At 42.1% G+C, this 22,964-nt stretch overlaps 2 protein-coding genes across 3 annotated transcripts; one reads left to right on the forward strand and one right to left on the reverse strand.

Moving 5' to 3' along the window:
* Position 1: 1 nt before the first annotated feature.
* On the reverse strand, positions 2–8,455 carry LOC118749762. 2 transcript variants are annotated; one of them, XM_036484542.1, is made up of 2 exons: positions 7,761–8,455; positions 2–896 (listed from the first exon to the last, which is right to left on the reverse strand). In XM_036484542.1, the coding sequence occupies exon 2, from the start codon at positions 894–896 to the stop codon at positions 309–311; it is 588 nt and encodes a 195-aa protein (XP_036340435.1). In that variant the 5' UTR covers positions 7,761–8,455; the 3' UTR covers positions 2–308. The 2 variants fall into 2 exon arrangements, with proteins under 2 accessions (XP_036340435.1, XP_036340434.1); XM_036484541.1 differs by having other exon boundaries at positions 7,730–8,455.
* Positions 8,456–11,457: 3,002 nt separating this feature from the next.
* Positions 11,458–12,534, forward strand: LOC118749761. The gene has a single exon (XM_036484540.1). The coding sequence runs from the start codon at positions 11,458–11,460 to the stop codon at positions 12,532–12,534; it is 1,077 nt and encodes a 358-aa protein (XP_036340433.1).
* The last annotated feature ends 10,430 nt before the right edge of the window (positions 12,535–22,964 follow it).

Genomic DNA, 22,964 nt, shown 5'->3' on the forward strand with positions numbered 1-22,964 from the left:
GGCTTACAAAATGAGTATATAAAAGGTAATAACACAGCTGTCAAAAGATGCAAAGCATATATATACATACAAATGAGTATACAGCGATTTGGTAGCGAGCGAGTTGGGCATGCGTTGCCAACCACTCCTAAGATAAGCTTACAAAGGGTGCACACCAGAGGTAGTTCAAAGTACAAATTCAAAAGATACAAAATTCAAGAGATACAAAATTCAAAATGAAATGCACACTAGTAAGCTAGCTACAAATTGTGTTAATTAAATATAAGTGTTGCAGTGCTCGCGTAGCCATCCTCCCGGCCCTGGCCGCGTTAAGCGGCTAGTGCATCCTTCAGCTCCCGTAGAGCCCTCATTGCCTCGTGAACCAAAATTTTGGTAGCCTTGCTACGATAGCCAGCAGTTTGGAATCCCTTCCCCGTGAAGCGCACTTTACGGTTCCCTCTGGTGGGATGGTGTCGGGTGTGGTTGTAGGGCGGTGATGTACGCCCTGATCCCCCACGTTGGGGAGCGTTTTTGTTTGTCTGGTCGAGGCGTTTAGGGGGCTGAACTGCGGAGTTCGCCCTCGTGCGGCGGGCTGCCGGTGTACCATTCCGGTGCAGTAGTGTATGATGCTGTAGGGAGCAAGTGCGGCAGGTGGTAGTGGACGTGCACTGGGCGGTCGGATGCGAAAGCGCCAGGCAGTTCGTGCAGTACTTGTGCGCCCTTGCCAGTAAGAAGCGCTGCTGTGGCTGTACGCCTAAGAACGCTGGACATACTCGGAGCGCATGATGACCGGCGCACAATCGGCACCGCTTATAATCCTCCGTGGGATGATTCGCTGAACGTATGCTGTGGGTGGTTCCAATCTGCGACTTTAGGAACGTTCGCGGTGCTGGCTGAGGTGCCTCATCGTGATCCATCTGGAAAAAGTTTATATACGGAAATTTTTAGTGTTTCGTATATTAATATATGGGAGGCATAGGAGAGAGATACGAAAGTGTGTATGTATGTGTGGTGTGTGAAACACGATGTGCAGCCATTTGGCTGCTTATTCAAGTGAGGAGTTTATGGAGTGCTAATCGGTTTCAATGCGAGAGGGGGTGTCTTCGCTCGAAGGCAAAAATACTAATTTTACTAATGGCCGAGTGAGTAGGCCTGTTTGTGTGCGGACGTCGACCACACGAATGTGTCCATCCTTGCCAGGGTGCAACCTTTCGATGCGGCCCAGGCGCCACTCCATGGGCGGGAGTGTGTCATCATTAATGACTACGCATTCTCCGATTCTGGGTTCTACTTGAGCGTTCTTCCACCTGTGTCGCTAATGTAGGTCTTTAAGGTAGTCTTCCTTCCATCGATTTGCGAATTGGTGGTGTAAAACCTTGAGTTTTTCCACTCTATTAATGAGCGAGAGGTTTTCGCGATTAGATTCGGGGAATGATAGGAGGGGAGCACCCCGGAGAAAGTGGCCAGGTGAGAGCGCTGTAAAGTCCGTCGGGTCTTGGGTGAGTGGGGATATGGGACGAGAATTTAATACAGCTTCTACTCTTATTAAAAGGGTAGTAAACTCCTCAAACGTAAATTTATGGGGCCTGGCAGTCCTTTTGAAGTGAAGTTTAAAACTTTTAACGGCAGACTCCCATAAGCCACCCAAGTGCGGGGCGCTGGGAGGTATAAATTGCCAATTAATACCCTGGGGTGAGTATTTTTGGACAATATCACGGGATGCAGTTTGGAGGAAGACAGAGAACTCCTGTTCAGTGGCTCTTTTGCCTCCTATAAAAGTTTTGCCATTGTCACTCATCATTTTAGCGGGGTAACCACGGCAACCAACAAAACGAGCAAAGGCGGCGAGTAAGGCCTCTTTGGTCAGGTCTGAGCACAGCTCGAGGTGTACCGCCTTTGTTGTGAAGCACACAAAGACGGCCACATAGCCTTTCACTAAAGTGGGAGATCTTAGCATGGAGGCTTTTATTTGAAAAGGCCCAGCAAAATCAACACCGGTGGTGGTGAAGGGCGGAGCGAAGGTGCATCGTTCGGGCGGCAGGGCAGCCATAATCTGCGAGCGCATTTGCTGTTTGTGAATGGTGCAGGATTTACATTGATAAATGCATTTTTTGATGAGGGGCTTGAGCCGGGGAATGTAAAATTCTTGCCTGGTCACCTGCTGCATAAGTCGTACTTCTGCATGGAGGAGTAGATCATGGAGAAATTTTAGATAGAGGAATGCGAATCGGGTCTTTTCCGGAATTATAATGGGGTGACGTTCGTTATAGCTCAAGGTAGCATGAGCAAGGCGTCCATTGATGCGGAGAACTCCATTTTTATCCAAGAAGGGGTTAAGAACTAATAGTGAACTCTTTTTGTCAATGGGTTTGGAGTCTTCCAAGCGGGCCCTTTCATGGGAGAAATTACGGGTTTGCGTGGTTATAATCAGGCGGATTTTCGCGCAGCAGAGATCATCATGTGATAGCGGGGATGATGCGCGGTCATGAGCTCCTGGCGCTTTGTCCTTTAGTCGTCTGATGAACTTGAAGACGTAGGCCATCACTCTCAAGGCTCGAGAGAAAGAGGAAAACCTGTCCAGAACGTCGGGATCTCCTTCGGTGGTGAGTAGTGCCTCCACTCTTCGCACTTCCGGCGGGTTGACATTTCGAACTGGGGGTTTTGGCCATTCTTCGGGGGGCTTGGATAGCCAATCAGGACCGTTCCACCATAACGAAGACGCTGCTAGGTCTAGTGGCCTGCAACCCCTTGTGCCCATATCTGCGGGGTTGTCGCTGCTGCGTACATGCCGCCAGGTGGCGCTTCCGACGAGTTCCAAGATCTCCGCGGTTCGATTCGAGACGAACGTCTTCCAAGAGTGAGGTGGTTTTTCCAGCCAGGCCAATACTATTTCAGAGTCCGACCATAGTACCAGTTTTCTTTGAGAGAGGTCGAGATGGGACTGGACCGCTGCGACCAGTTTGGCTAAGAGAAGAGCACCGCAGAGCTCGAGCCGGGGTTAACTAGTTGTCCGAAGGGGTGCTACCTTGCCTTTGGAAACCAGAAGATGGGAAGAGGTACTGGAACCATGAGTAGTTCGAACATATACGTTGGCACAATATGCCTTTTCTGAGGCGTCACAGAATCCATGGAGTTCAACATGCTGGTCAGGAATAAAATTTACCCATCGTGGAATTTGAATGGTCGAGATTGTATGGAGATTGGCTGCGAACTGAGACCATTTAACAAGACGGAGGGGTTTGACTTTCTCGTCCCAGTCAGTTCCGTCGATCCAGAGCTCTTGTAAGAGAATCTTTGCCTGGATCATTATCGGCGTAAGCCACCCTGCGGGGTCAAAAAGTTTCGCGACAGAGGAGAGAATCTGTCGCTTAGTGCTTGCAGATGAGGCTGGGATGGAGTCGATCGTATAGGAAAACGTGTCTGTGAGCGCATTCCATTGGATCCCTAGAGTCTTTGTGGTACTTGCTTTTTCGAACTCGAGAAAATTAGTATCGAGCAAGTCCTCTTTTCTCATATTTTTGAGAATGTCTGGGTGGTTCGCTGTTATTTTCTTCAAGGGAAAGCCTGCTGAGTTTAGAGCCTGGATGACTTGGGTGAGAGACTGAGTGGCGATTGCCAGATCGTGGCTACCAGAGAGTATGTCATCCACATACGTTTCTTTCTTCAGAATGGGGGCTGCCATTGGGTAGTTGGTTTTTTCATCTTGTGCTACTTGGTGAAGTATGCGAATGGCGAGGTAGGGCACACAGTTTACACCGAATGTGACCGTTTTTAATTTATAATCTTGAATGGGACTGGTCGTGGGTGAGCGAAAGATTATTCTTTGAAAGTCCTGGTGTTCGGGATGTAGCAGTATTTGTCGGTATATCTTTTCGACATCACCATTAAATACAAATTTATACATTCGCCACTTGAGGATGAGAAGCATTAAATCAGGCTGGAGAGTTGGTCCGGTATATAATACATCGTTAAGAGAGTAACCGGACCCCGAAATCTTTGATGCGTTAAAGACAACTCGTACTTTTGTTGTTCGTTTTTCGGGCTTTATGACCGCATGGTGAGGGAGGTAGAACGACATGTACTTGCCTGAGAGGAGTTTTTCTTGGGACATAGTTTTTTCCATGTGGTTTAGGGTGAGATATTCTTCCAGGACATTATCATATGAGGCCTTTAAATCGCCCTTTTTGAGGAGGTTTCTCTCCATTCCGAGAAATTGCTGAAGCGCTGAGGAGCGAGAGTAACCTAAAGAGATTTCTTTGGGGAAACTTTTCTTGAACGGAAGCCTGACCACATAGCGACCATCAGTTCAATTGTGAGTTGAGGTGCTCATTAGAAATTTCCTCTATTTGTGTAGAGTATGAAGCTATGTTTTCGTAAATCTGACCACTAAGTATCCAACCAAATATTATCTTTTGAGCTAGCAGAGTTGGTGAGATTTTTTCAATGCCCTCCTCGATTATTTGAGGGATGATATCACTGCCTAACACGAGGTCAATCTGGGCTGGGGAGTGGCAGTTTGGATCTGCCAGTTTCAGATGAGACCATTTTTCTTTGTGGTCATGATTAAGTGGGAACTTGGGGAGCATTTTTGTCAGCTGTGGTAACACGATAGCTTGGGCATTTATTTGAGTTTGGAGATCGGCGGAGACCAAGACTAAAGAGCATAATTTGTTCGAAGTTTGAACAACTCTTCCACCCATGCCCGAGATTTAAAATTTTGAGGATTTGCAGGGCAGCCCTAGCTTATGCTGAGCTTTGGTGGAGACAAAGCTTCGTTCTGACCCCTGGTCTATGAGAGCTCTGAGTTTAAATATTTCTCCTCGGTGTGATATCGGTACCATAGCTGTAGGGAGGAGTATTCTGCTCTCATTCTCTGAGTAGAATGATTGCACCTGCGTACCTGAGGCTTCTTGTTCGTCAGCGTCTGTTTGAGTTGAAGTTTGGGCACTTAAGTTTGTGGAGGTTGTGGTTGCCAGTTGTGAGTTGGTTTTTTGCACTCTTGGGGGTTGCCTTTTCGGCATGGAGTTTGTGGCTTCAAGGAGCACTGAGTTGTGCCGTTCATTACAATGGCTACAAGTTTGGGTGCTAGGGCAATCTTTCAACGAGTGTGACTGAGATAGACAATTGAAGCACATATTATTTTCTCTTACGAACTTCTTGCGATCAGGGATTGACAACTTTCGGAATTTGAAGCAGTTCCACAGCGAATGAGAGGAGTTCTTACACATCGAACATTTGTGCATTATTCGCTGCTCTGTCACGTGAGATTGTATTTGTGACATTGCTCTGTTTTGAAAGCTTTGAGAGAGAGGGGATTTAAAAGGTGGTTTGTTATGCGAGAAAGGGGGCTTTGAGGGGCTATTGGGCTGACCAGAAAGTCTCGTCTTCGGCAGGCGCCATTGATCAACTCTTTCGGCTACTTCATAACGAGTAGTGAGGAACTGGTCCATTTGGGACCAGTTGGGAAGGTCTTTCCTCGAGCTGAGGGATTGTTCCCACAGGGATACTGTAGTTTCAGGAAGCTTAGAGGTTACTATATAGATGAGGATGGGGTCCCAATTTTCGGTTGAGACTTGCTGAGTTGCGAGAATTTGAAGGCAGTTGTTTACTGAAGACTGCAGCCTTTGTATGTCTTCGCTGCTTTCGGTGGGAATGGGTTTGAGGTTCATTAAGATTCGTATTTGGTTGTCTACCAGAATACGCTTATTCTCATATCGAGATCGAAGTGCTTCCCATGCGAGATTAAAGCTTTCATCACAGAGAGAAAATTGCTTTACTATTTGATTGGCTTTACCTTGAGTTTTGTACCTGAGATGGTACAACTTTTGGCCTTGGGTGAGTTCAGGGTGATTTATATATACCGCTGTGAACATATCCCGGAAAGATGGCCATTGTTCATAACTTCCGTAAAATACTTCGGTGTCACAAGGAGGGACGGTTAAGCCGAGGCCAGACTGGCGTTTGGGTTGTGACGTAGAGGGAGTAGGCATGGGATTGCTCACTTGCTTATGAAGATGGAGCTGGTCAGCGATTTGAGCTTTAGTGTCTTCATATTGATCGAGACAAGACCGATATTTGCGAAAAGCACTTGCTTTGAAATCCTCGGGAAGGTCTTGCTCGTCTGCCTCTACAACTACATCGTAAGAGTTTTGAACTCGATTCCAAAAATTGTCTAATCTCATATCTTTTATTTTCAGGCTTGATTCTGAGTTATTTTCGAGAGGTAGAGATTTGAATCTTGAACAGTAATCGACTATCAGTCTCTGCAATAATCGATTATCAGTCTCTGCAATAAACTTAATGGAAGCTACCTGTTTCTGCTTTTTTCGCGTTTTTTCGGGTCGAGCGTTGAGTCTCGGTTGAGACGGTTTTCTCATCATCACTCATTGTGGGAATTTGGCCGAGAAAATTTATAATTTAGTCTGAAAGGACTAGGGTTGAGAGACTGAGAGAAAGAGATGCCTGAGGGAGATTTAAATTTATTATAATTTAAATTTAATTTATTTTATTTTTTCTAAGTAACTGCAATTCCTCTTACAGGAATGCCAGAGAATTTAATTCAATTCCTTTTTAAGGGAATGCCAGAGAATTTAATGCAATTCCTTTTTAAAGGAATGCCAGAGAATTTAATGCAATTCCTTTTTAAAGGAATGCCAGAGAAGTAAATATACAGTGATATAATATGAGTGAATAAATAATTAAATGTGTCAGTTTTGCGATTATGTCAGTGCTCGGTCGCGAATTAGAGAAAAATAGAGATTTAATTTATTGACTAATTTATTTATTTACCCGTTTTTTGAGAATAGAGTTATTTCGAGAAACTTGCTCAACGAATGAAAGAGTACGAGAAAATTTTAGTTTATGTAGATGCAAGTTTTTTTTTTTTGTTTTTCACGCGACTGTAACCACAATTATATGTATATATAAGAGGACCACACAGTAGAAGAACGAGAATGCGCTTTAATTACTTTTGGTGAAATGCAAATTTAATTCACGGGACTGTAACAATGGTATTTGTATATAAGCGCCGTCAGCTTTTATTTATTAACTTTATTGCACTGCAAACCGACCACTGTATCGCACTTTTTATATGTAGATATGTATGGGATTGTGTGTATATAAGTATGCCTATGTGTTTATATATGTGTGTTTATATGTCGCTTTGTAATACTTGTGCACCTTTGTTGTCGTGAAATCGAAACTTTTATTTTAAACAAGGGAAACACTGCTGAGAAAATGTGTAGAATTTATGTATTATTACGAGCAAACGTTGTGGGGAATTTAAGTTTGTATACATAAATATCAATGAGAAATTATATTTGATTTAGTAAAAGCGAGTGTGGGAGGAGAGGGAATAGAAAATTGCCTATGTACTTGTAAGTAGATATGTATATATATGTGTGGACTGTATGTATGAAAACGCTTGAGCGGGAAAATATGTACAAATAGGCGGGAAGAGAAATCAGTACATATGTACATGCATATATGTATGTATTTTCGATATACGGGATATTGGCTTTCGGTACTTATTTACTCGAAAACTTGGAAATATACATATATATGCACGAAGTTCTAAAAAATTCTTTAACGGACTGAGGATGCCGTTTTTTTTTGGAAAAAAGCGCATAAGATTTTTACGAATTTTAGGTTACTTTTTTTTGAAGTACTTTAATGCGATATATGTATGTTTGTATAGTGTAGTTACCGTGGGAATAAGTATGTAGCACTAAGAATTAATAGGCTTACTTACGGTTTACAAAGGGACTTTTTCTAATACTTGCTGCTGGTTCGGGGTCTGCTGGCGCAGAAGGACCAAATGGAGGCGCACTCGACTTCCTTGTAAGCTGAGGGCGGTGGGGCTTCTCTAATTGGTGTATGGCAGCGCTTCGTGGGATTCTGTCTCCAAATTTTAGCCAGCGGCGGCAGTTGGAGAGATGGCACCACCTTGTCTTTGACGGTGATCGGTGGATGAACTGCCTTTGGCGGCGGTGAACGACGGGTGCACTGACGACACTGTTTTTGTGGTGGCGATATAGCGGATGGTGACCTGGTGTCCTCAAATCTGTGATACTGGCGGCTGTAGTTCGCCGGAACACTCTTGCACAACACAAACGGAGTTTATTGGCGGAAATCAAACAGTTTATTAATGGTTTTATTATACTTTATTGGTACGATTTAGCCAATGAAAAATTTAGTTATTCCGAACAATTCGAGCGCAAGTTGCAACTTATACGTAAGGTTTTGCGTAGATACTTCGTGCCCGAGCACTGCAAATCTTTTCTGGATTAAACGAGAAAAATATGTGGTGTTTCTAAAGCGCGTGAGAATTTTTTAATTCAATATAAGATTAAGTTTAATTTATTCGCGCACGAGCACTGCAACTTTTTTGAGGCTTACAAAATGAGTATATAAAAGGTAATAACACAGCTGTCAAAAGGTGCAAAGCATATATATACATACAAATGAGTATACACGATTTGGTAGCGAGCGAGTTGGGCATGCGTTGCCAACCACTCCTAAGATAAGCTTACAAAGGGTGTACACCAGAGGTAGTTCAAAGTACAAATTCAAAAGATACCAAATTCAAAATGAAATGCACACTAGTAAGCTAGCTACAAATTGTGTAAATTAAATATAAGTGTTGCAGTGCTCGCGTAGCCACATACGAAGTTTAAATTTTGTAAAGCCGAATATCAAAGATATGAAAGAAGAAAGAAGTGAATTTTGAGTTTGAAGTAGTAACGATAGCCAAAACCAGAAGTGTAACCCATACAGCTATAGACTAAGAAGAGTGCAGCTGAAAATAATTTTCTCAAAGTGCAAATTTCGTGAAAAGACCGTTACATACGATGTTTGAATTTTGTATATAAAGCGAAAAATCAAAGACATGTAAAAGTTTAGCAATCGTGAAAGAGAGAAAGTGGTGATTTTAAATAATAAGAAGTTATGACAGTCGTACAAAGGAGTGTAAGCCGCACAGCTACAGACTTAGAAGAGTACGGGTACAAACGCAACAAAAATCTGTAAAGGGGAGAAAAGTCTAAAGTCGAAGCAGTGGAAACCGCACAGCTATACACTGAGAAGGGCAAAGCTACAGGGATCGCAGAAATCAGTAAAGAGGAGAAAATGTATAAAATTAACGAAAGTCGAAGCAGTGGAAGCCGCACAGCTATACACTGAGAAGGGTAAAGCTACAGAGTTCGCAGAAATCAGTAAAGAGGAGAAAATGTATAAAATTAACGAGAGTGGAAGCAGTGAAAGTAGCAGAGCTATATACCGAGAAGGGCACAGCTACAGAGACAGAAGGAATCCGTAAAGTGGAGAAGAGTTATAAACAAATTTAACGAAAGCCGAAGCATCGAAAATTGAAGCAGCGAAAGTCCAAAATTGAATAAACGAAAGTCGAAGCGGTGAAAGCAGCGCAGCTATACACCGAGAAGAGCACAGCTACAGAACCAGCAGAAATCCGTAAAGTGGAGAAGAGTTATAAACAAATTTAAAGAATGCCGAAGCTTCGAAAATTGAAGCAGCGAAAGTCTAAAATTGAACAAACGAAAGTCGAAGCAGTGAAAGCAGCACAGCTATACACCGAGAAGGGCACAGCTACAGAAACAGCAGAAATCCGTAAAGAGGAGAATATTTATAAATGAAATTAACGAAAGCCGAAGCATCGAAAATTGAAGCAACAAAAGTCGCACAGCTATAGACAGAAGATAATAACAATAGAGTCAACAGAAAGGAGTAAGAAGGGCGAGTAATCACAAAACAGAAAGTTAAAGAGGTACCAATAGATTGTAAGTATGCATAGGAATATCTAGAAATAGAAAGAATCGGAAGCATTGCTATAAAAAAAATACATAGGTTGTCAATTCGTGAGAGTAAATAGAAAAACAGATTACTTTGCAAATCAAAGTTTTAAGAATATCGTAATCAAAACAAACAAAGATGAATTGAATTAATTATTTTAAAGTGCATGTATACTAGAAAGTAATTTGAATAACTACTTTATACGCACACACATACGTATATATGTATGCTAACAACTTTCAAAATATTAAATAAGCATTTATAAAAATGTTACAGTGAAGTTAATTTGATTGAATACTGAGAAAAGTAAGAGAAACTAGTAAAAGCAACATCGCTACATTGTAAGAAGAGGATAACAATATAGTCAGCAGAAAGCAGTAAGACTGGCGAGTAACTACAAAATACAAAGTGGAAGTGGTACCAACAGATTGTAAGTTTAAGAATATTTGGAAGTAAATAGAAGAGCGAGAGAAGAGAGAAGAGAAAGCATTGCTATTAATAGTAGGTACAAATTTCAATATGAAAGAGTAAAGAGGAAAATAGATTACTTTAAAAATCATAAGTTTAGAATACAGTAATCAAAACAAACAAAGAGAACTGAATTGAATATTCTCAAGCGCATGTACACAAGCTTGAAATTTACATAACTATGATATATGCTAATCGTAGCTTTTAAAATATAAAAAGAATATCTACCACTATCAAAGTGAAGATAATCCGATTGAATAATATACAATTCTACTACATTTTAACTTTTTAATATTATCTACCTAATCAAGCGTTAAAAATTGCATACTAAAAGATAATTTATAACAACGATTGTTCTAACAAACTTATAATTATGTTATTATATTATACTTTTAATTGAACTGCATATTCTTTAACTATTTAAATCTTAATATTTATAAGTCTGTAGACCATGGACGCCCAGACGATCTTAGCAATGACAGTAGAGACTTTAAAAGAAAATTTGAGACGGGTTGACTTACAGGCTAACCTAATATTCGCGGCTTGCGTTTTGGTACGCATGCCGTCGAATTTGTTTTTTTGCGTCACCCGAAATTGACTTGCATGCGTTTGCATTTGATTTCATTGAGCGAAACGTCAAATCAAAATCTCACGCAGAACAAAAATTGGAAATTGAGTTAGCTTCATACGCACGCCGTTCAATTTCGGTTGATCTCATACAAGTTGCATGTGCATGAGAAATTTTTGACAATAAATTGGCGGCGTGCGTGAATATTAGGTTAGCCTGTTAAGCGTACAAGGACGTAAGAGTGAACTCAGGAACAGACTTCTTCGGCATAATGAACTCCTACAGAGCAACGGTGAAGAAAGCGAAAGAGAATCAGCTTATGAAGAAGCAGTCAATCGTACTCCACAAACCGTAGTGATGAGACCTAACTTTACTTTAAAGGACATTCAGACAGCCTACCCTCGTTTACTGGAACCGACACTTTGGACGTTTATGACAGGGTACAGGAGTTCGAAGATAACGCTATTACATTAGGTTGGAGTGAACTCCAAAAGTATGTGTACGCAAAACAGCTACTTAAATGGGCAGCCAAGCTATTCTTGCACAGTCAGGCTGGTATGAAGGACTGGAATTCATTAAAATCGTCTGTCATTGATGAGTTTGGCAGAAAATTATCCTCGCTTGATATTCATAGAATGTTGCAAAGTCGTCGTAAAAAGAGCAGTGAGTCTTTCAAAGAGTATTTGTATACTCTTATGGAAATAGCAAAGCCAATAAAATTAGATGAAGTTAGTTTAATTGGGTATTTTGTGGAGGGCATTCCCGATTCAAGAGCGAATAAAATTATACTGTATCAGTCACAAACTATTAAAGATTTAAAAGAAAATCTGAAGGTCTACGAAAGGGTTCATGATTCACGACTGTCATCAAACAGATCGCACTATGGTCAAAATACACCTAAGGCATCAACCTCACAAAGTAGTATAGAAGGGCCGAAAAAATGTTACAAGTGCTCATCTACCTCGCATCTGGCAAAAGATTGTAGCAACGCGAGTAAACAGTATAAATGTTTCAAGTGCGGTCAAGTAGGACACCGCAGTTTTGAGTGTAAGGGAGGTTCAGGAAAACAAATAAAAACAGAAAAGGGTACAGTTAACACCATGCTCAATTCACCTAGGAATCACGCCAGTGGTTTAATCTTTAAGTGGATACAAATGGAGAATGTTGTTGTCGATGCTATGGTTGATACGGGCTCCGTTTTGGGTTTAATTAACTATAACACTTTTCGAAAGTTGAACTATCCGGAATTGAGTAGCGAGAAACGACGATTAGTAGGTATAAAAGAAAGTGAATTGAACACAATAGGTAGTATAACAAGGGAAATTAACGTAGACAGTGTTACAGTAGAAGTTACTTTTCATGTTACTAAATCTAATGACTTGCGCTATGAAGCTGTGCTTGGAAACGATATCCTGAAAAAGGTAGATATCTCGTTTTCGGAAGGCACTGCTGAATTTAAACAAAAACCACAAATAGTCGCCGGTAATAAAACCGATGAAACCCATAATTTACTGTTAAGAGATTTTACAGCACTTTGTTTAGAAAATGAATTGGTTAGTATTAATGGCGATCCGCCATTGAAATTATCGCATTTGCCCTCAGATAAACGCGACATAGTAACTGCCATGGTAGAGAAATACACGCCGGTACCGAACTCTAAATCCCCAGTTGAAATGCAAATTATCGTATCTGATGATATGCCCATCTATTAAACGCCGCGTAGAGTTTCGTACTCTGATCAACGCGTAATAGACGAACAGGTGGACAAATGGCCGAAAGATGGAATAGTTCAGCAAAGCAACTCTGAGTATGCATCGCCCGTTGTCCTGGTTCCAAAAAAGGATGCCACCAAGCGGTTGTGTTGTGATTTTAGAAAATTAAACGAAAAGATACTGCGAGACAATTTTCCAATGCCACTTAATGATGATGTGTTGGAGAGACTGCAAGGAGCTAGAATTATTACAACGTTGGATTTGGCCAACGGATTTTTCCACGTTCCTGTTGAACCGAACTCCAAGCCATAAACATCTTTTGTTATACACAGTGGCCAGTTTGAATTTAACTTTGTACCTTTTGGAATTTCTAATTCACCAGCCGTTTTCTGTCGGTACATCTCAGCTATCTTCCGTGATTTAGTTCAGGATGGAGTCATTGTGGTATTTATGGACGACATAATTATTCCGGGCGAGGATGAGGAGGATGGATTAGAAAAACTTAAAATTGTTTGGGTAGAGCGGAAGGTTACGGGTTAAATATTAAGTGGCAAAAGTGTCAGTTTTTAATGCGAAAAATACAATTTATTGGTTACATTATTGAAGAGGGGGGCATAAAACCATCAGAAGAGAAGGTCAAGGCTGTAAACATGTTTCCGTTACCACGTGACAAGAAATCGCTTCAAAGGTTCTTAGGTCTGACTTCTTATTTTAGACGATTTTTAGAAGGGTATGCGGTAATTGCGAAGCCATTTCGCGACTTACTCAGAAAAAACACTGAATTAAGATTCAATGAGGAACAGCCATTAGCATTTCAGCAACTAAAGTCTGCGCTTGTCAGAGCTCCAGTTTTAAAAGAATACAATCCCTACCTTGAAACAGAGATACATACAGACGCTTGTATGTATGGCTATGGGTGAGTACTTCTTCAGAAAGACATAGATGACCAACAATTCCACCCCATACAGTATATGAGCCGAAAGACTAGGCCTGAAGAACAAAGGTACTACTCATATGAGTTAGAGGTTCTAGCGATTATAGAGGCGTTGAAAAAATGTCGAATATACGTTATTGGGAAAAAGATAAAGATTGTTAGCGATTGTAACGCTTTCGCTTTGACCATGAAGAAAAAAGAGGTTCCCCTTAGAGTTGCTCGTTGGGCTATGTACCTCCGAAATTTCGACTACGTAATCGAGCATAGACCAGCGACGAAGATGAAGCATGTTGACGCGCTAAGTCGAATGACGTGTATGTTGCTAGAAGACTCTTTAAGTTTTCGCTTAAAAGAGGCACAACAAAGAGATGACTGGGTGAAAGCAATTTCTAAAGTTCTCGAAAATAACACGTATGAAGATTTTTACATGAAAAATGGCATTTTATACAAGGATCCAGTAAATGAGCTGGTAGTCGTTCCACAAGCAATGAAAGAAGAAGTTATTGGTACGGCACATCGCCAGGGGCTAAAAAGACTAAAAAGACTCAAGATTACATCGAGAAATCATTTTATTTACCACAAATTGGACCTAAAGTAGTAAGAATAGTTAAAAGTTGTATCGAGTGCATTATTGCAGAAGCAAAGGTAGGCAAAAAGGAAGGGTTGCTCTCTCCTATTGACAAGGAAGACAGGCCTCTTGTGACATATCATCTCGACCACGTAGGCCCAATGGAATTGACACACAAGAATTACAATCATTCCCTCGTCGTAGTAGACGGGTTCAGAAAATTTGTCTGGTTATATCCTACCAGAAGTACTGATTCCGCTTCTGTTATAGATCGACTTGAGAGACAGGCTTCAGTATTTGGTAACCCTCGACGGGTAATAATCGATAGGGGTACAGCTTTTACAGCCAAAAGTTTTGACGAGTATTGCGACAGAGAAAAAATTCAACATCTCTTAATTGCAACAGGTGTTCCTCGTGGCAACGGACAAGTGGAACATATGCATCGTATTATCATACCTCTACTTACGAAAGTATGCCACAATAGTCCGGCCAACTGGTATAAGTACGTGGAAAAGTCCAACTTCTTATTAATAACACGCCAACAAGGAGTAATAGCTTTACACCCTTTAAGATACTGACTGGACTAGACATGCGTACATCTGAAAACATAGAACTGCGTAACTTATTAGACGACTCATTGATTGAAGAACTACAAATCGTACGGGAAGATGTTAGGAAACAAGCTATAGAAAATATCTCAAAAATACAGCAAGAGATTAGGCGTTCGTTTGATACCAAGCGCAAACAAGAGACTGAATACAACACAGGTGACTTAGTAGCAATAAAAATAACGCAATATGGTGGTGGACTAAAAATTAAAGCTAAGTTTCTCGGACCGTATGCTGTACAACAACGACTACCACACGGGAGGTATGTAGTTGAGAAAGTTGGTGACCATGAGGGCCCCCATAAGACAACAACAGTAGCCGAACATATGAAGGCTTGGAACCCATCGTTCGGATCGAACGATATATCAGGACGGTCGAATATGGGAATGACACGCGGACGAACGACAAGAAGTGGGCGAACCTATTAGATACTTTAAATTGCAACCCTACGGACCTTATATACATACATACCACAACTTGACGAAAAAGACATGACGCTTACTTGTTTGAAAACCGAAAGGAGTTGCCATTTTACCTTCAAACGAATCGCATCTAGCTATACCTATGTTTTAACAAATAGTTTAAAACAAAGAAACATTATTAGTTACTAAGAACTAAACCTGTTTTACTTGTGTCTCACATATATATATTTTTTTCGCATTTTTGTGGTGAATGGAGAACTCCAATAACGCGCAAGAAATACCAAGGCCCGGTTTAGGAATTTTTACTAGCGAAAGACCAGTAACGCGAAGTGTGTCAAGAGCGTTGAAGAATCAGGTGGTAGGTTCCTTGTTCACACAGATTGATACCGGAATCGAACGACCCGTTGACTTTTTACCCACTGATTTTTTTAACTGTTGCACGGCTAGGGTATTTGGCCACTTAAACGCGCGAGTGAAGCAGAGAGAGGAGGTGAACGCGGCCGACAAGTTAGTGGCCAACACAAGCGATAGTTCATTAAGCTTCTCCAGGAAATTGGAGAGGGCACTGGAGATGTCTGAGCCGTTACGGGGCGAAGGGTTGCCTGAGGGACCCAATATGGGGGCTGAGAATCGAATGATGCATAATACCGCAGAAGCAGAGGCAGGGGGCACCGGAGCTACAGCTGCGCCAACCTCTGATCGCATGGACCGACTGGGACAGATGATGGCCATGATGATGCAGCAGAATGTTGTGATGGCCGAATGCATGACGGAAGTGCGAAAGATGAGGACCGACATGTCACATCTAAGCAACAGGGTTGCTGACGTGGACACTTCGATGCAGTCACCAGCCGCATCACTGCCTCCATTGTCGACATCAACTCCCGATAACCCCGATAGGAGAGAAAATGACGGGAACTCTTACAGCGGAAGTCAAGAAGAACAACAGGCTGACAGAGGCAGGACACGAAAGAAGGTAGATCTAGATAAGTGGCATCTGAAATTTGACGGTACATCCAAAAGCATGACGGTTGAAGGTTTTGTTTTCCGACTGGAGAGGATGCGAATACAGCATCAGTTGTCGTATGAGCAGTTGTTCACAGACTTCCACTGTTTGGTCACTGGGCAGGCATTAAAATGGTATTGGCAGGTGTTGGAAGACCATGCGGACGACAGTAACTTTGGATATTTTGGGCTTAAAACTAAACTTATAGCACAATTTAGATCGGCGGAATCAGACTATGAGGTAATCCGCGAAATCATGGAAAGAAAACAGTATCCACAAGAAAGCTTTGATGATTTTTATGCAGACGTCCATGACCTGACATTTCGTCTCAGGGAGAAGATCCCGGAGAAAGAGCTGGTGAAGATCATCAAAGGGAATCTCAAACCTTATTTAGCCAACCTTACCTTCGCCACAAGAATGGAAACATTGGCGGAGTTAAAGCATGAATGTAAGCGGGCAGAAAAGTTGATTAGGGAAAACAGGTCCATTGGGAAAGTGGTGAGTGAAATAAATGAAAAAGACTGGTTTACAGCATGGAATCCGTAAGGGGAAGTAGAAATAGATGCATTAGGCCGAGAGAATACAAAGCTTGTAGCTTCGCATAAGCCTATGCCTGGTACCGCCAATCATCGTGAAGTGTCGAGACCCATGTCGTCTTCCTTTAATCCCAATCCTAGTAAAGCGTCTAGTGTTATTACTAGTGGTAGTGTCCCCAATCAAACGTTCTGTCCGTCCCCATTCCACCTCATGTTGTGTTTTGCATGCGGAATGCTGATGGATTACTATACCAAGAATCCGGCGGAAGCGGCAAATGACACTAAATGTAAATCTTCCTTCCATTGCATGAAATGTTTTGCTTGTGGAGGTGACGCGTCCTTTTGTGTATTCAAACCTGAGGCGGGAAACCGGGCACTGGCAGAGATGACCGGGCTCTCTGGCCAGAGTTTGAATCTCCCGGACGCGATGGAATTGAACTGAATTAAGAGCAGGAAATTAGAATTTTGAAGCGAGACAGCAATATGAATAAAAATGGTGAGGTGGTCAGAGGAAGGGAAGTCAAGGATGTAGGGGAAAATTTACATCTCAGGAAGATGAAATACGAAGAGGCGCGGAGGCGCATATTTATGGAAACATTGGAAGTAAAACGAAAAAAAACCAAATTTCAAAAAAATACAAGAGATGCGAGAAAAACAAAGAAATCTTAAGCGGATTCAGCGGAAGATAATAGCAACTATAATTACGATGCAAGGCGATAATCGTTTTTTTGCAAAGATGAGCATCGGCGCCACGAAGTGTTAGCCCTATTAGATTCCAGAGCGTGTGCTAGTTGCCTCGGGAAGAACGCAATAGAGCTTCTGAAAGGCAATGAGAAGAAAATCTTGCATATTTCTGGGCAGAGTATACGCACGGCGAATGGTGGAGAAACCCTAGTGGTAGGGGCGGCGTCGCTTCCGATTGTATGGGAGAGACAAACAAAAGTGCTAAAGTTCCTGATCGTGCCAGCATTAACACAAGAGGTTTACTTAGGAGTTGACTTTTGGCACGCGTTTGATCTGAGGGTAATTAGAAAAAATGTGAACCTGTAAAATAACGAAAGGGTTGTATCTGAGCTCGCGCCCGCCGAGGGTGATCTCACGTTTGAAGCCGTGCAACATGTTCTGTCTGCAGTCCGAAATGAGAGGTTAGAAAAAGTTATGGTGCATCTTTTGCGGTGCTCGGTCTAGGCCGCACCGACGCGGAAGAACATGCGATCGAAGTAGTTAATGAAAATACGCCGGTAAAGCAAAGGCATTACCAATCTCGCCGGCGATCCAAAAGTTAGTTTATGAAGAGTTAGGTAGGATGCTCAGTATGGGAGTGATCGAAGAGAGCAACAGAAGCTGGAGCTCACCGGTGTCTCTAGTGGTCAAAGGAACAAAGAATAGATTATGTTTAGATGCGCGAAAAGTAAACGAACGCACAATTAAGGATGCGTATCCACTGCCCCATATTGACGGAATACTGAGTAGGCTGCAAAACACGCGTTATATATCAGCTATCGACCTGAAAGACGCGTTCTGGCAAATACCGCTAGAAAAGAATTCGCGAGAGAAGACCGCGTTCACGGTGCCAGGGAGACCTCTGTACCAATTCACATTGATGCCCTTTGGCCTCTGCAATGGACAAGGTCATACCGGCTGCTTTACGTGAATGTGTCTTTGTATATGTTGACGATTTGTTAGTGTGTTTTGTAGATTTCGATTCGCATATGTCCCTATTGGAAAAGGTCGCGAAGTGCTTGCGCGATGCTAAACTCACAATAAATATTGAAAAAAGCAAATTTTGCTATCGGGAAGTGCGCTACCTAGGTTATGTGGTTGGTGACGGCTGCATTAGGACCGATGGTAGTAAAATCGCTTCCAAGAAGCCCAAAGCAGCTCAGACGGTTCCTGGGGATGTCCGGCTTTTACCGTCGATTTATACAAAATTATGCAACAATTGCAGCGCGGCTGCACGACTGCCTCGGCAAAGAAAGAATAAAGCAATTCCCACGACGGACGAGGCGAAGAAGGCGTTTGAGTTACTCAAACAAAGCCTGATATGCGCACCAGTACTGATACACCCGGACTTCCGTAAACGATTTTACATCCAATGTGACGCTTCTACAGACGGGGTGGGTGGAGTGTTATTCCAATTGGACGAGGACGGTAACGAGAGACCGATAGCATACGTGTCCGCAAAGCTAAACAAGGCACAGAGAAATTACAGCGTTACCGAGCTCGAATGCTATGCAGCGGTGTTGAGTGTGAAACGCTTTCGGCCATACGTCGAAGGATTGCCATTCACAATCATCAACGATCACGCCACCCTCAAATGGCTGATGCAGCAAAAAGATTTAAGCGGACGATTAGCGAGGTGGAGTTTGAAGCTGCAGGCATTCGACTTCGATATCCAGCACTGCAAGGGCGCACAGAATGTGGTGCCCGATACTCTGCCGCGGATGGATATCGAAGAGATTAAGCACGTGGGGAGGGTTCTCGATGTTTTTTTTGGACTCGCCGTATTTTAACTCTGACGAGTACGATGCACTGATAAATATCACTACCAAGGACCAAGACAGACTACCGGAACTCTGCGTATCAGACGGATATACAGGGTGTCCCTGAAGTAACGTGCCAAACTTTAGGGGAAGGTAGGTGGGGGGGTGATCTCCCTGATAAACAAAAAATTTTCAGGTAAAAGTGTCACCGTTTTTGAAGTATTTACATTTTTTCGAATTAAAAAAAAATCGTGCGTTTTCATGTGTTTTCTTTAACTGCAACTACAAACCGGGCAATACTTAGTAAGTTTTTTATGTAAAATACTTCCAAATCGTTGCCTCTCCATACTCAAATGCAATGTAGTTAAAATATATTAAGGAACCATCATAAAATTAGGACTATTTCTGGATTTTTAACTTTTTGATATTTTCTTCCCCAACTTTGACTATCTCGGGTGAAAAAAAAAGTGCTGAGCTATAACTTTACATTACATAAAAAAATTGCTCATTTAATAAAGATTTCAGAAAGGTGCCACACTTACTGTTTTGAGTAGAAAAAAAAGTTATAGCCGCTTTTGTGGGTAAAGGACTGAGACACGCTAGAATGTATTCAATAGATTTAAATTTAAGTTACTCTTGTTACCGACCAATGACATGCTAAATAGTACAAAGGTACATTATTACCTGCTCCTGACATTACTTCATGTTACTTACCGGAATTCGGACTAGAGTCTATAACAAGGGCTATATCTATCAATATTTTGTGTGAAGGATGGGTTCACGTGAAATAAGATATACATGAGTTGTTTGAAGAAAAATTTATTCATTTATTGACAAAATATGCTCAAATTGGCGACCTTCTACTCTAATACAAGCTCGGCACCTTTTAAGAAAAGACGCTTTTAGAGATCCTAAACTCAATTGGGCTATCTCAGCAGCAGCACCATTTATTTGTTCCCGAATTGTTCTTCGTTTTGAATTATTTTTGAATAAATTTTGTCCTTAACACAGCCCCAGTAGAAAAAAATCGAATGGATTCAGGTCTGGCGATCGAGCGGGCCACGTGATTGGCCCGTATCGTCCAATCCATCGGCGAGGATAAGTTTCGTCTAAATGAGCTCTTGCTTCACGCCCGCAGTGAGCAGGACATCCGTAATTTTGCTGCCATAGTCTTCGCCGCAGGTTTAAGGGTACATCTTCTAAAAGAGTTGGAAGCCGTTCCTGAAGGAACTTTAAATAACTGTGGGAGTTGAGCGTTGGCGGCAGTTCCACAGGTCCCAATATCTGACAATTAAAAATACCGCACCATAAATTTATTTTGTACCGGTACTGCGAACGATCTTCTCTCATTTCGTGAGGATTGTCTATCTGCCAACTGTGAAGGTTATGCAAATTAAAATAACCATCACGTTTGCATGATGATTCATCGCTCCAAATTATTTTATTAAAAAAGTTGGGGTCTGATGCATGCATTCGCAACATTTCACGCTCCAAATTATTTTATTAAAAAAGTTGGGGTCTGATGCATGCATTCGCAACATTTCACGGCAAAATCTAACCCTCGACAGGTAATCTCTTTGTAGAGCCTGAACACGTTGAATGTGGAAGGGATGAAATAGATGGTCTTTTAAAGCTTTGTGAACTGTAGTTTTTGGTATTCCCGTCCGTCTTTCCATCATTCTCACTGAAGTCGATGGACCTAGTTCCACTTCCTCTAACACAGCTTCAACATCAACATATATACCGATGGACACAATTCAACCGGGGGGACTCGCTTCAAGAAGACCACGCTTGGAAGCTCTGGGTACCGTCCGAGTTGCGCATGGGCTTAGTAGAAGCTGGACATAGCTCACCGTCAGCTGGGCATGGAGGAGTACATAAAACGCTCGCTCGCTTAAGAGAAAGATATTATTGGCCTGGAATGGTGGGTGACGTACAATAAGTTTTCAAAGAATGTGAAATATATAAGATCAGCAAAACTCGAAATTCTTTCCGCAAGCCACCGATGGGCAGGCAATAAGTCACTGAGCGACCTTTCCAACGTTTTTACGTTGATTTTATGGGACCATATCCTCGTACAAAGGACGGAAATGTGTTTGTGTTTGTTTGTCTCGATCATTTTTCTAAGTTTGTGTTTTTGAAACCGATGCAGACAGCGACCGCAGCTAAGGTAGTACAGTTCCTGGAAAGGGAGGTATTTCATGTGTTTGGGGTTCCAGAGTACATACACTCTGATAATGGGAAGCAATTTGTCGCCGAAGTACTTAGTACGTTCCTAGAAGAGTATGGCGCCAAACACATACGAACGGCTTTCTATTCTCCGCAAGCCAACGCTGCCGAACGTGTTAACAGGTCGGTGTTACAAATGATTAGAGGAAAACCAGAAAAATTGGGACCAGCACCTGAGCGATGCTGCCTTTGCGTAGAGAAGCGTAGTCTATACGGCGACCGGAGAATCCCCATTTTTTGCAATTTTCGGGATGCCAATGGTGCAACATTGGGCAGATTATGATATACTTAGGAGAATAGGATCGATAAAGGACGTAGATTGTATCGTAGACTTAGGTGTAGACAAACATCAGTTGATTAGGAACAAGATATATGACGAGCTAATGCGAGAATACAAAAAGGGTAAGAAGGTATATAATACGATAGCGAAATATGTTGAATTCAAGGTTGGACAAGTGGTATACCGCCGAAATTTCAAACAGAGCTCGCTGATCGATAGTTATAACGCTAAACTGGCACCAAAATACATACAGTGTATCGTTCTGCGTAGAATTGGCAGTTCACTTTGTGAACTCGGCGACACCTCGGGAAAGAAATTAGGCGTATATCACATATGTGGGCATATGATGTAAACGAATGTCTATGGTTAGCTTAGTTAGCAGTAGAGCGTTCATATATTTCACCATTTGTAGTCCTGCCTTGACGTATAATTGACTAATTTATTTATGTACTTATACACGAATGTTCGATGTTCGAATTTTTTTTGTAGAAACAATAGGATAGCTTACCCCAGTGATAGATTAGGAATCCAGTGATAGGTTAGCATGGCAATGAAAAAAAAGGAGAATGAAGCAAAAATTCAGCCCAGCTATAGGGCGTGAGTCGAGGCCACACATTGGGCGCGAAATGCATATATCGGGCGCAGACTGTGCGACGAATTTTTTTTCGCACGCGCAAGCACCATCGGCGGGTGCGAGCCTGTTAGTCTTTGCTAGGAGTGCTGGTTTGTTTGTGTGGCTATGCAAGTATGTGTGTATGTGAATATGTCACTTAACACGTTCATAAGTGAAAGCATGAGTGAAATGCTCAGTCGCGTTGGGGAAAGTGGGAGGTGCTAGCACAACCGAGGCGGCGCGAGCTCCGCATAAAGCTGAGTGGACGGGAAAGAGAAGGCATATGTACATAAGCTAATGAGCGGTCATCGAACCTACAGATGCGGAAACAAATAAGGATTCGCCGTTCACGAATGCTGCCTACTCGTCGGACTGCTTCCTGTGCTTACCCTTTTCTCCACTGAATTACAAGCAGTTTTAAGCCGAAAAACGCCGGAACGTGCGCGATCACTCGCCGGAACGAATGAGTTGGGGGCCTACGGGCATATGAATTGCTACAATTTTTTTATATAGTTTTTTGCACTATAATTTCATCCTCTTTTTTTGTTTTTTTTTTTGGGTTGGTGGCGCACAGGGGCATCTAAGTCGCGGTACTTACTGCTCATACGCCACCCTTTTACTTTGTATTCGCCGCGCTTTCTTTAGACACTTTTTTTCTTGAACTTAAATTTTCGATAGAACCTTTTTTTGTTTTTCTATTACACTTTTTTGCTATTTCGCACACTTAAATTACACTTTGGATACACGTTTT

This window comes from Rhagoletis pomonella, unplaced genomic scaffold (genome assembly GCF_013731165.1).
Source record: "Rhagoletis pomonella isolate Grant_MI unplaced genomic scaffold, Rhpom_1.0 Rhpom_scaffold_00045, whole genome shotgun sequence".
Classification (NCBI taxonomy): domain Eukaryota; kingdom Metazoa; phylum Arthropoda; class Insecta; order Diptera; family Tephritidae; genus Rhagoletis; species Rhagoletis pomonella.

Bases quoted from the DNA above. Each gene is read 5' to 3' on its own strand.
- LOC118749762 (XM_036484542.1), bottom strand. From the start codon at position 896: ATGGATCACGATGAGGCACCTCAGCCAGCACCGCGAACGTTCCTAAAG.
- LOC118749761 (XM_036484540.1), top strand. From the start codon at position 11,458: ATGTTGCAAAGTCGTCGTAAAAAGAGCAGTGAGTCTTTCAAAGAGTAT.